This window comes from Aythya marila (assembly GCF_965140915.1).
Source record: "Aythya marila genome assembly, chromosome: 6".
Classification (NCBI taxonomy): Eukaryota; Metazoa; Chordata; class Aves; order Anseriformes; family Anatidae; genus Aythya; species Aythya marila.
In genome coordinates, this window is record NC_139047.1 from 822,993 (window position 1) to 837,092 (window position 14,100).

The window sequence follows — 14,100 nt, forward strand, 5'->3', positions numbered from 1 at the left end:
AAACATATCCTTCCTGAAATAATTCAGTGCCTACTCCCGATCTGAGTAACTGGAAACAGCATGATTATAGTGGCGCCATTCATGCCACCACAGTTAGGGGTTTAGAGATTGACCCTAAGGATTGCTGTAAATTGGGACTTTTTAGAGAAGATCTCGTTCAGACTACCTGCAAATGCTCCTCTGATTTTTCAGATGAAAAGGAGAACATGTGTAGTGTTAATTCAAAAAGAAAATGCAGAGGATACCAGAAGTATTTTGTCTGAAGTAAAGCAAACCAAAAAGCCTTTTGTTACTTCCTTAGTTCCTGTGGCATTGTGCCAGCTCCTCATTAGGATTAGCAGGGTTGGGACAGGGAAATTCAAGATCAATCTGAAATTTTTGGCAGACCCTCCCTTCTGCTGCACCAAGCTTAGGCTCCATTTGGAGGCTACCAAGCTGGGCTCTGCATGCAGTAGCACCCCAGTGAGCCTTGCTTGGGCTGCAAGAGAAAGCAGGGAGGGAAGTGCCAAGTCAGAGGCCCACAAAGCTCGCAGTTGTGTTCTGAAGAAGGTAAGTGTTAGCTGGAAGGGTCTGGGGCCCTCAGTGCACATACACTTGCGTTCAAAGTCCCTCTTGGGTGGGACACCAGTTAGGGTCACCATGTAGAAGAGCATTGCAAATCTTTATGGGGCTGTTGCATTTTCTCTTGTGGGGTGATGAGGCCTTGCTACTGCAAGAGAAGTTCTGCTGGCTTATTTAAGGCCGGCAGAGTCCTGCCTGCCTGCTGGGGGATGCAGCAAGCCAGCCCCTGTGCCAGCTGTGCTGGCCATGCCCCATTCCCAGACAATGGAGCCATCCATCACTGATGCCTTCAGGAGAGAGTCTGCAGAGGCGTTGTGCAATGCTTCCTGGACACATTGGCCTCTCTGTCACCAGCACCCTGGCTTGTGCCAGCAGAAGCCGGACTGAAGCCGTTCGGTTGCGTATTTATACAGTAGGTATGTGCTGGCTCCACCTGTGGGCTAAATAGTATTTGTTTACAACACTTCCGGGCTGCAGCTAGATACTTGAGAAAGGGATGGATATTCACTACTGCACAGTTACTATGCAGTAAAGCTAAGAATCTGGCTTAAACCAGCCAAAGATGGGAAATGCAGAGCTAATCCACTAACGTTCATCAGCATGAGCTCATTTATGCTAGCCCATAAAATCAGCCAGTTCTCAGGCACTTGCACAGCAATTAAAGTTGTGCCTGTGTTTTTGTGGGAAGAGTTGTGTTAGCGTTCGAGAGAGAACAGTTACCCCAGGAAACACCGGGACATTGCTCTGCATTGTCAGAGTTTTGTGATTTATTTTTTTAACATTATACAGACAAAATAGTGGCTATTGTGTAGGCACGTGCTGTCTATTAGCAGAGATCAGGAAAGGGAAATAAACCACGCATTACTGAAGAATAAGATCATGATTGCGGTCAAGTGATGGCAGAATTTTTTTTTCTCTTTGTCAAGCTGATTTGTAAACATTCTTCAAACAACTGTGCAGACAGCAGCTCCACAGCTCCGGGAAAGAAAAGCAAAGATGAGAACAGATTCCTACGCACAGATGTTTTACAGTAACCTTAAGACCTGTCCAAAAGTTATCTGGTCATCACTGTGAGCTATGCTGCACATTCAGCCTCTTAGCAGCGCATTGTAATCAGGCTGTAATTTATGTTTTATCTCCAGTGATGATAGCTCTTAAAAATGTTTTGTGGTGTATTTGCTCTTTGATGCATGCTAAGCTCCTGGTAGCATTAACGGGAGCAGTGTGTGTGTGTGTGTGGGGGGGGGGGGGGTGCAGGGAGCAGACACCTTCCCTCCCACCTGTAAGTCAAGATTAATTGCATTGTGCAAATGCTTATGCTGTCATTTTTGTGTGGTGGCAAATGCAATGCACAACTGAAAGTTTAGCTATTTTTTCAAATTTTCATTTCTTTGTTATCTCTTTTGACTCTTTTTGACCATTTTTTATAGTTTGATCCCGGAGGAGAATTGCAGGATTGCACTATTTCAGAGACAGGGTATTTGTTCAGTGCTTGCCATGTTTTCAGATCACTGTACTTCCTGCCCTTAAGCAACACGACCGCCGTAAAGCAAAGAGAAGCATGTGGAGAGTGTGCTCCAAAGATGTTGAAATGAATCGCTTCAACCAGCTCACATTCCAGTCTGGAAAACAAACTTGCCTTTGAGTTTGAATTCCCTGTGGCACTCATTTCTTTCTTCAGATTTCCTCCTTATTCCCCTTTTTGCGTGTCTCAGAGAAAGAATTGTACCTCAGAGCTGGGAGATTTAGGACATAGGGTTTGTCTGATCCAATATTCTGACTCCGGTGGTGGTCAGTAGCAGATGAACAGTGACAGGAAAGACCTGAATATTCAGGGATATTTTTTTTTAATTACTGTGTGAATGCTTTGTTTCTACAGCTAAATAGGACCCAGGGCACCTGGGTTACAAGCTGTTCTAGCCAACAGCTCGTAAAGATTTGGTCTGGCTTGCATGAGATGGGACACATCATATCACAAGCATGTATTATAATTATCTGTAATAATGGTGTTTACCCTTGTGAAGCAATTACTAAACTGCATTGGAAAATGCACAGGATGTGCTGTTAGTATTTGAGTTACAAAATTAAAAGAAGCTCGGACTGAAGTTAGATGAAAGGGAACATATTTATCCATGTCAGACTTCCTACCATTTTGCACGCTCATATTGATTTCTTTTGACACGGTCTTCTTTTATTGAGTACCATATATATATTTTTAAATCCCTTACTGATAACAGTACCTGCTACGGGCAATTGTAAAAGGAAACTAAAGTATATTAAACCTGCCTGAAGTCAAAATGTAATCTAACACCTGTAGTCTGCAATTTGTCATCACTTCATAGATACTTTTTCTTTTTTAATAACAGTTTTGGATTTTCCTGAGTTTTGACCTTAGGATACTGTATAATCCAAGAAAAGCAAGGAAACTAAACCACAGTCTTTAACACAGCTTTATGATGTCAAGGTGTGAAATCACCACTGTGAGAACGAGCCCAACGAAAATACTTCATTTGGGGCTCAGACTAGTGTTGCAACGTTTACCTAAATTAATATATTTTTGCAAGGAAAAAAAAAAAAAAAAAGTAGTCTAACAACCACATTTTTTAAAGGAAAGAAATGAACACAGGTGCAAGTTGTAACTTCTGCTACAGTTTCTTGTACAGACATTCCTAGTAAACCTCTAAAGTGTCTTGGCACAGTGATTGTATCTAATTAATGCTCTTGCCAGAGTGACCCCTGGCCTGGGAGGCTGTCAGGGTGTAACCTTGTTTATTGCAGCAGTTTGTTCTGTTCTGTTCTTGCACATTTTCGTATAGGAAGATAAGCTGCCAAAGACTGGGGGTAATGGGTGTAAGGTTGTTTGTTTGAATAGATAATCTCCCACAGATTATTTCTGTAAAATCTGCTATGAGGGACAGACAGTACATCCTTCTAGTATAAGGTTTCTTTGAAAGGTGATGGAGGTTGTCTCTTAAGTAAACTCTTAGCATGATAGCCAGGCACTCACAGAGCTGCCTTGGAGCTCTCGGCTTGCAAAGGTAAAGTGTTGCAAATTCCATCTGCAGGTCTCAGCAAAGTGTAGCTGGACACCTTGTTTTGGCTTGTCCCCTACACTCTCTTTGACTTTAGCAAGTCATTGGGAAGGAGCTTTTCCAAAGGGCTTGCTTGCACGGCCAAATACGTAGTGAAGCCGTTTTTGCACTGAGTCCAATTGGTGGCAAATCCTGCTGACTAGTTGTGTATGCTTGTAAGGGATGTAGAGGGTGGCTGGTGCTAGATGTACCAAAAAGATGTACTGAACCCATGTTTTGCGGTGTGGGCATTCTTTCTGGCCCTTATTTCGGGCTCCTTAAGCTTGCTAAAACTGTACTCTCTTTGGCATGAAAGTCTTTTGGTGTGATATAACAGTGTCATGGTTGGCTGTGAGAGTGATGTACGTGTGGAGGGAAGATGAAAAGGTAGCCTGAAGCGCAGTGTCTGTTGCTAAAGCACAATCTCATCTTCCAAGAATTTTACATTTTTGATGTTTTTAATACTAAGGGACACCTCATCATCTCAGCAAAACCTGTTGGAAAGGAGCTCACATGGCTAATCCTGTCTGCAAAAGGAACAAGAGAAACACAGCATGAAACAAAAGAATTTGGGGTTACCATGTAGAAATGCAGTTCCTGTTTCTAATCTGCTGCAACGGCTGCACAGGCAACAAAACGTGGCATTTCATGGAGTGTCATTAGCTGGTGCCTTGCTGGCTGAGGGTGCATGAGGGTGTGTGTGTGCCCTGCTCCAGCATCCTGCTTGGCCCCCTTTAGTGTCTCACCTTGTTCACGTCTGGGTTGAGCTAGAAAGTGGGTGAAGATGTAAGTGAACACCAGTGGGATAGTGAATCCAGCCAGAATTAAATACAGTGCAGAAAAGAGACTTCGATGACGTGGTGTTTGTTCAGTTTGGGTTCACTCACCTCTTTTCTGCAGAACATGGCTGTCTCAGGCTGCTGAAGTCAGGTTTCTCTTGCAGACATGGGGAGTGGATACATGCGAAGCAGTGCGGTGATCCCTTCCCCCCAATAATACTTGGCTTCGGATTCTAGAAAGACCACAAACCCTTAGCTTATTACAAGTAATCCTGATCACTGCCATAATGATACACTACATTATATACTCTCCTAAACTTAATCATTCAATATCTCACTTCCTTCCCTGTAGGCATGTACTATTATATTTTACACATGGCTTCCAGCTGGTTTTCATTGTGGCCTTCAAATCATATTTCAGTACAGTGTGATTTAAGACCAGTCATTTTATCTTTTAAAGTCAACTTCCATCATATTAGTTTTCTTGCAAGTTTTCTGCCAGGGCTGGTTAATTTGTTTGAAAAAATGAGTTTGTCTATGAGGTTAAAATCTACCTGAATGAAACTTCATATAGCAACATCTTTCATACCCGCTCTGTTCTGAAACGCTGAGAACGCAGTGATGCCTGTAGAGTTTAAAAATGAAATCTCTGGAAGGGATGGAAAAAATAAGTCCTGTGGGCATGGAAGGAAATCTATATCTTCACATTTGATTCAAAAGTAGATGGGGAGATGGTGAGGAGGGAGGGGGGGGGAGGGAAGGGCGGGGGAAGTCAGCTCCGGATGGTGGTGGCTGGGGAGCAGGAGGCTGCCCCCCCTGTGGCCAGGGAGCAGTGGGGAAGGGCACGGGTGGACAGAAAGCAGAGGTGGGATGGCAGGAGCCCACGAAGGATTTTTCAGTGAGCAGAACAGATGGGTGAGCTGAACTTGGCAGCAGAGTGGGATGAGGAGAAGGCAGCCCTGGGGCTGCGCTGGGGAAGGCACAGAGGTGGGAGAGGTGAGTGGGAAAGGGGACAGGGGGAGCCTACGCCTATGTGTGCCCCTTGTGAGCCCAGTGCCAGCTGTCCTTGGGAAAAGGCAAGCTGCATCTGGCCATCATTTTTGTACCTTCTCTTTGAAGCCCCACTATATGCAGGGTGCTTAGTGGTAGGTTCAGACCATAATTTGGGAGGCTTTAGCTGCACTGGTAAATGTGCTACAGCCTGTACTCTAAGCACAAAAGAATCAGCGGGGTTTCCTTTTTTTTGCAGTAGAGCACCAGAACAGCACTGGCCCAAAATACAGAGTGTATGGCAGGGTGTGTACAACAGTGTGTGAAGTCAGTGGAAATTTTACTTGTGGATTTAAGAATGTAATAACGGCCCCAAAATCTGAAAATCTGAAACCACCAAAAATGGTCAGTTTCCTTCATGGGGATGTGGCATGCAGAGCCAGACATGAAAGAAGCAAATTGACTAAATCAGTGCATTTTACAAATGCAGTTGAAAGCAAATATTTAACATAAAGGTAATTTGGATTTCATATTGTATCATGTGCCTCAACCGTTGATCTATTTTGCATAGAAAAGTATGCACTTTTGTACTAAATGGCCCATATTATTGAAAAGAAGTACAAAACTAGTCACAGCCTAAATCTGAAGGAAGGTCTGTGCGTTTATACATCTGTGTGTGTGTATATGGATAATGTCTTATCATTGAAATCCATTGTTAGTGCCATTAGAAATCTGGAGCAAGCCCATAGAAGTCAGTGAAAACATGAGATTTATGTGGTGCAAGAGTAGCTTCAGAGTTCCGTGTTATTTAAGAAAACAGTAAGGCAAATAAGCCACCTTTTTTTTCTTTTACTATTTTTTTTCTTTTTCTATTTTTTTTTTTTTTACATTGATATCCTCTGCATTATGTATTTTTCTCTTTGGAAAAGGCTAGAGAGGTCACTCCAGAGAAGGAAGGGTTAAGTAAAATTATTCTTTCCCTCCTGCTCTCGGCCCTCTTTGGTTGATTGCTTTATAGATGCTGTAGGCATCTCTTCATCTCCTTCAAATTAAACATTTTACTGCTGCTGATTTTTGGATTTTTTTTTCATCATTATATTTGATTGGAAGTCTTGTAACATTTTTCAGGCTGGATCATTTCTCATGCTATTTGTCAACTGAAAAGGGAAAAAAAAATGACTTTCAACTCCAACAAGAATGAACTGAGTAATTCACACTCTTTCTGGATGTGTTTCTATCTGTGTTAGCTGCTACTTGAATTCAGCTCCTGATCAGCAATGCTACATGAGGTTTTTCATATGACACTGGCTGTAAATTCACTGGCAGTTCACGGTGTTAAATCCTTTTCTTTTTGGCTGCTCTCGGCCTTATGGTGTCAGGAGATAGGACCAGAGGGCACAACATTGGAGATAATGTAGGTAGCAGCTGTGGTACAAATTTATGGGGCTGGGTCCTCAGCTAGTGTCAGCGAGCCCAGCTCTGCTGCATTCAATGCTCCCTGCTGATGCTGGTACAGATCTCACCCTCATCTGTAATGCCTCTAGTTGAAATCGTCACTCTTTCTCTTTGAAAACAATCCATGGACAAAAAAGAAATGCTCAAAGAGCAACTGAGTTATTCAGTTCATTGGAACATTATGCTCTTTTATTACATGAGATGTAGTAAAACATAAAACAGAATACCCGGCATTTCCATTTGAGTTTCTCCTCTCCCCCAGTGCAGCTTGCTTAGCTCCATTTCTTTACACCTGGAGTGGTTATGTGCTTGGGAGGAACGTGAATCCATGGACACTGGAACACAGCTGCAGTTCTGCTCAGCAGCGTATCTTCATAGTTGTTCAGACCTGCCTGGCACTGCTGGCAGCACCTGCTTTTATGTGACTGTGTGTAGCTGCTGGGAGCTGCCTCCTCGTTTGGATGTGTTCTGCCACTTGGATGAGCACTGCTCCGTGGCTGCAGCAGTGGCTTGTGCTGCAGTCATCAGGACATGCAGTTGTCTCCACACACGTGCGCTCTCGCCTGTACCTGCTGTTCATGGAAACACCATGTCTCTCGTGCTGGTGTTGAGCATCAGCTGGAGACATTTTTTGCCTGCCAAGTGCCTCCTGCTGCCACAAGGCACAGGCAGGAGGAACATAATCCCTCTTCTGGGCTGTGAGTCATGTTGTTTTCGCAGCATCTCCTCCAGGTCCGGCTCTGCGGCCAAACTTAGGCAGTGGGCAGCTGTTGGGGACTTTTATATTCTCTTCAAAAACTGTGATGTGGAGATTGCTAGTATTGTAAAGTATTATGACAGCAGCATTTGGTGAAGAAAATGAATAAAAGGCTCTTTAGCACAGAGACATTTTATTTATTTGCACGTATTCCACAGTGAACTTCCTCTTGCATGAATAACTCTGATAGAGTACAATTTTACTAGGGGTTCAGTATGTGTGTAAAATTCAGTGCTAGGTCTCAGAAAATTTCCATTATTTTTTTTTCTCTCCCCTTTAGAGAGCTTTAATGTAGGGTTGATTTTCTTAATGTTATGGTTTGCAGCAAAAACGTTTTCTTCTTTGGGTGAAGAGCCAGAATTCACTCTTATTTGTGGAAGAAAATATTTATCCATATTGATTTTGTTAGCTCTGTAGTGTTGAGTTCTAATAATTATTTCCCTGCATCTGATGAAACCTCTGGGCAAATAGAGTCTTCAATCCTGTAGGGGACTTTTGCTGGTAATCTCTCTTGTATAGATTTGGTTTTAAAGAAAGCATATGTAGTTCCTCTGTATTTCTAGCAGTTTAGAGCAAGTGTTTTTGTTTTGTTTTGTTTTGTTTTGTTTTCCTGAAAAAAGGGCTGCACAAGGCCCTTTCTTAGCCATTTTAAGTGGCTGTTAGGAAGATTAAGAGCTACATATGCTTTCTTTAAACTTTCCGAAAAGGAGATACTGCTGGTGAAAATCTGTTACAAGACTGGAAAATGTTTGCCCAGAGGCTTTCTCAGAGTGGAGGGATATAATTATTTGAACTCTTCAACTAGTGAAATTAATACTGATGTAAAACAGAGAAATCTTCACAAGAGGTGCATTTAAACCAGATTTGATTAAAAACAACAACAACAACAAACACTGAACTGTCTGTGATGTCACTCTTGATAGAAGGAAAACTTATAAAATCTCTGGACTTCTATTAATATATATATTATTATTATTTTTTCCATAAAAGAGCGGTGATGGATTTTTAATGACAAATCATTATTCACAATAAAGTTGCACCTCACAGTCTCGCATTTGATTAGGTCTGTATGGTACTTGTCATATTGTAGAAATGGTGTCTCTAGCCTAAAAAGACAAGAGGAAACAATGAAAGGGCAGAAGAGGAGCAAAGAGGAACAATAACTTGTCAGAGATGGGACAACTGGCCAGTTGTGACAAAGAGATTACAACACCTTTTGACTTAATTTTGGTTTTGGCTATATATTTTTTTATTACCTACATTTTGTGTTTATTACTTACTTTGTATGTCTATTTTTGGCTACATTGTCTTTTATATTGCTTTCTCCTTTCAGCCTGTAGTTACTGGTACAGCTGTGTTAACGGTAAAAAAGCTAGTGGGAAATGATTAGTACTTTCCTTCATAAATACAAGTTAGACCCCATGTAGTATCTCAAGCACCAAGGGGGTCACTGTGTACATGAAATATTTGTCTATTTAATCTTATAGGTGCTGCACAGACAGCAGTCCCAACCTGCAAAGGAGAATTCCCCACCTAGAGAAGAGGCTCCTCCTCCACCCGCTGAGGACAGTTGTGCCAAAAAGCCAAGATCCCGTACCAAGATATCCTTGGAAGCTCTAGGTATCCTTCAAAGCTTTATCCACGATGTAGGTCTCTACCCTGATCAGGAAGCCATTCATACCCTGTCTGCTCAGCTGGATCTCCCCAAACACACCATCATCAAATTCTTCCAGAACCAACGTTACCATGTAAAGCACCACGGGAAGCTAAAAGAACATTTGGGAACAGTGGTTGACGTGGCAGAGTACAAGGATGAGGAGCTGCTGACAGAGTCGGAGGAGAATGACAGCGAGGAGGGTTCTGAGGAAATGTACAAAGTGGAGCCTGAGGAAGAGAACCCCGACAAAAACAAGGCAGCTCCAGTGGACATCGACCAGAGATAATGTGAGATAGGAAAACAGAAAGCAATACATTGATCCAAGGATTTATTTTTTTCTTTTTACTTTTTGTTTGTTTCTGTTGCGCATGATCCATGTGCAAACTGAATGAATTCAGCATTGCCCAATCAGACCGCCTTGACACAGACACTTGAGTGTTACACTTCCTACATGTGACTGAAGTAATCATTGTAATCACATAGGATTATGCCTTCATTAATCTTGCACTTATGAAAGGGACATCTAGCAAGTAAATGGGAAGAAAAAGTCCTATGAAATCAATGAAGGAAAATTTACAACTTTGTGTGTGTATATATATATTTACATAAAATATATATATATTAAAATTGCATGGGACGGAACTTTACAGCCTGAAAGTATAGACTGTGAAATGAGTTCTTTAAATATGAGACTTGTTTATGTATTAAAACCACTTCACAATGAGTTGCTTTGGCTTTTTGATAAACTGCCGCCTGCTCTCAGGGTGTGGTGACTATTTTTGAATTTCTATTTATTTTCTATGTTTATCCCTGATTATTTTTTTTATTATTATTATTATATGGCTTCCTATCTGGCAACTTGATGGATAATTTTTGAGGTATGTATTTAAAGACGTAAATCAACACTGCCAAAAAAAGAGGAAAAATGAAAGAAAATGGAAAAACAAATCAGGGCACCTTAAAAAGAAAACTAGTAAGTTAAAGTACTTTAAACAAAATGCACACTTAAAAGGATACAGCATGTTCCACTCTCCACAGTCCTTTCTGTAGTGAACAGATGAATTTTCATGGGAGTAAGAATGACTAAAACTGTAATTCAGTGCATAGAAGACTTGTCCGCTAATGAGGTCTTTATAGAAAGAGAAGAAAAATAATGTGTTGAGATTTGATGTATGGAATTCATACTATGAACCACATTTTACTGTGGATTTTATTTACCTGTTCTCTGTTTCAGATCTTAAAATTTATAAGTTTCCTTCTCGTTGCTTTTTGTTTTTACTAAGGTGAAACACACACACACAAGTGTAAAGTTACATTGGGACATGGAATACTACAATCCCAACAATCCTGTCCAGGTAAATTGCTGAGAGATAAAGGGTTTGCATTGGTGATTTCCCATTCACCCTCTTCTCCAGCTTCCCCTGTGTTTCTGTTTTAGCTGGGCTTCCTCTGTGTCGCGCATTTGTGCCAGTGAAATGAAGTGTTTTCAGCCACGGGTCTCCCAAGCTGCAGCCCACCTCCAGCACAGAGCACCCGAGGCATGAGTGCTTTCCAGCCTCCCTGCTGCGGGGGCACGAGGCCCTTCACAACCAGTTACCCACTTGTCAAAGGGTTTTGCAGCTACATAACTAGCAACTACGTTACATAAAGCAGAACTAATACTGACTGACTCTTCAATGGTGTGAGCACTAAAGCTGCAATCTACTATAGTTTCCACCTGTTTTGAAGCATCTTGTCGCCAGAGACACCAAGTAGTATTTACTTTTCACTTCTGTGCAAGGATTTCTAAGAAGAGACCTCACCTTTGCTACTGTTGCAGCTGGATTGATTTCAGATGCCTGTTCAAATTGCAATCATAACTGTACCAACAAGGTTTCTAGGTTGATTTTTTTTTCCTTCACAGGGGTTTTCATGTAACCTTGACAAAGACCTCATGCAATATCACTTTGAAAGTTATTTTCTGTTTACTACACCAGGCAATGTAATATAACTGTTAATACTATTTATATATTTGAAAGGTATAAAAGGTAGGAGTTAAAAATTAAAAACAAACCTCTATGTGTAGATATTTACTCAGAACAGACAATATACAGGGAGAAGGCGTTGCAATACAAGCTAATTCTAGCTGCTCAGTAACCTCTGGAATTTTTAAGGGTTTTTTTCAAAACTAATGTTTGAAACATAAGAGTATCTCTGCATAAATTTCATACACCTTTGGAAGATGATGGTGGGTTGCTTACTTAACACCCCTTTTGGTCTTCATCCTTTATTTCTGTAGTATGCTGCAGCTTTAATCAGCGTTTCAATGGTTGCTGCTTTATGTTTCTCTCAGAGCTACTCTTTCAAAACTGTCTTCTTATCCTGTAGCTGAAATCACTCCATACATTTGAAAGGAAACTGAATTTTGCCAAGCTTTGTTAGGTTGTTCATCTGATGATGGCATCAACATTTAGTATCTTTTACACTTCAACCAAAAATTTTATTAGGTATTTTTTCAATGCTGAGTCTTGCCTTTTTATTTTAAATTTCACTGCCAATTTTGCAGTGGTTCTAAGTGAATCTGTGGGCATTTTAGCCTGTGGTCTTGCCAGAACTTTGCGAATTACAATGCATATATGTCTATTTATTCAATATCCATCATATAATATCTATTTGGAGAAAGAAACTTTTCTTGTAGTGCCTCTTAACAAAGCACAATTTTCCGCCTTTTTTTTTGTGAAATAAAAAAAAAATGGATTGTGTTTTATTGCGGTATCAACAATGTGAATAAGGATTAACATATTGTAAATGTTCTTTTTTTCCATGTAAATCAACTTTATCTTTGTTATCACTAAGTGATAATTAATTTTTAACTTATGTGCATTGTTAGGCTGTTAGAATTTTTTGGTTGTTGAAATAAAACGCATTCAATAAATGACTTAATTTGTCAAGTAATTTACGGGGCTTTTTTTTTTTTTTTTTCCTGAGTTCAAGAGGAATGAGGTCTGCAAAATGGGAGGGAAGAAACATTTGCATATTGGAAAAAGTGCTATTATTGGCATTTGAAAGACCTCCATGAGCCCACGTGGGTCAGCACAGTTGACGAATTCCTATCACGCAAGGTCAACCAGCCGTGTTACTTGATTCTTATGTACATGTATATACACACGCAGAGAGTCTCCTATGGGATCTCAAAGAGGGTGTGGGTGCTGTCAGCCTGTTGAAGAACACGCTCAAAAAACACCCATAAAGATCCACTTCCAGTCTGCTGTCTCTTGCTGGTAGAAATTTTCTGTTTATAATTAAAAAGCCACAAATGACTGCGTGTCAGGAAACTCTTGGAGCACACATGTCCATGGTTAATGGACATAATAAAAGGCTTTATTATATTTATAGCAAGGCATCCTACTGAGTGTCTAGAGGAATGCCGGAAGGATTGATGTATCTGAGAAATGTGTGAAATGATTTTGGGAAGAATACAGATAAATGGAAAAAACTGCTCAAAATTCTTAAGCTAACAAAGTGGTGACTGCATGGATTCAATCCTAGCAGAGCATACACTGCACATCAGAGTTGAGTTGTCTAGGAATTGAGGTAAAGCAATTTTAAAAAGTATTATATATTTTGCTATAGTTGCTATGCAGTTCTTCTTAAGGCACATTTACATCCTATATGAAGTATCTATTTGCTCCATTGAGAAAAAAATAATGGGGGGAGGAAGGTGTTAATAACCACATCTTTTGGTATCTAGCCACCTGCTCATCACTTGAATTAAATTTGAGACCAAATAAAATCAAATGTCTGTCTGCTCAGGGAATGGCTCAGCACTCAGAAGCTGTGCACAACTGCATTTGGCCACGTGCAGCGTGCTGGAATGCACAGCTGTTCTCCCTACATCTGAAAGGGTCTACTAAGCAGGAAAAGGCAGATTTAACAAAACATCTCCTTGCCAGAGATGCGGCCTGTTTGTACCAGCTAATGTCCATACTGCAGAACACCAGGAGCCTGGCACTGGTGAGCTACTTTTTGTTCTGAACTGCTGGCAAAGTCCCAGTGTGTGAGGCAGGAAGGTTAGGGTGGGTTTCCACAGGCCTCAGTGGGTGTGGGAGGTGGCAGAGAGAATGAACCAGCCTTTGAAAATGCCCGTGCCCCAGGCAGGCACTGTGAAGATGTCAATGGTGTTGGATTAGGTGCCCTTTTCTGCTTTCCAGTGGGGCAAGAAACAAAAGGATTAGCAACTCTCACTTTGCTGATAGACAATTTTATTCATGCACTCTGTGTGTGTGTGTGTCTTTCTCTAAATATTATTTTAATTGGGGGGAAAAATCCTTTAAACATATGGGTTCTTCTTCGAAACCGTAAAAAAAATCATTTAATAGCTACTATAGCAGAAATATTTCTATTAATGCTTCTACTTCTCTATACTTTACATGCTGCTGCTCCTATCTGTTTTTCATGTTTTAGTCATCCGGACATATGTATTTCCAATTTCAAACCTGTGTGAGTGAAAAATAAACATTTTAAGATTAGTTTAAAATGTTTTTAAGATTATGAACATGCTGTCTATTGCCTGAAGTTCATTGTTGCTTAGATAAAAGTAGCTATTCAATCTCTTCCCACTTAGTAACCAATTATTTGCACTAGATTAAACGGATTAGAATCCTCCATTGATGAAATTTTGTTTCTATCCCCAACCTGTTAAACATGCAGGGATAAAAGCTAGATATATTTGACAGTGAGCAAATGGCATCTTAAAATCATAAACGAGTCATTACAAAAAAACTCCACTTACACTATGAAATGCAGTGATTAATTAAAGATGCAGTTTTAACTTATTTATAGCCATTAAAA

At 40.7% G+C, this 14,100-nt stretch overlaps 1 protein-coding gene across 1 annotated transcript in view; it reads left to right on the plus strand.

Moving 5' to 3' along the window:
- SATB2 (SATB homeobox 2) overlaps window positions 1–12,169 on the plus strand; it is a 138,013-nt gene extending 125,844 nt beyond the window's left edge. Inside the window, exon 11 of the mRNA XM_082763059.1 lies at window positions 9,101–12,169. Coding sequence (XP_082619185.1) covers window positions 9,101–9,556 — 456 coding nt within the window. The 3' untranslated portion in view covers window positions 9,557–12,169. The remainder of the gene's footprint in view (window positions 1–9,100) is intronic.
- Window positions 12,170–14,100: the final 1,931 nt, after the last annotated feature.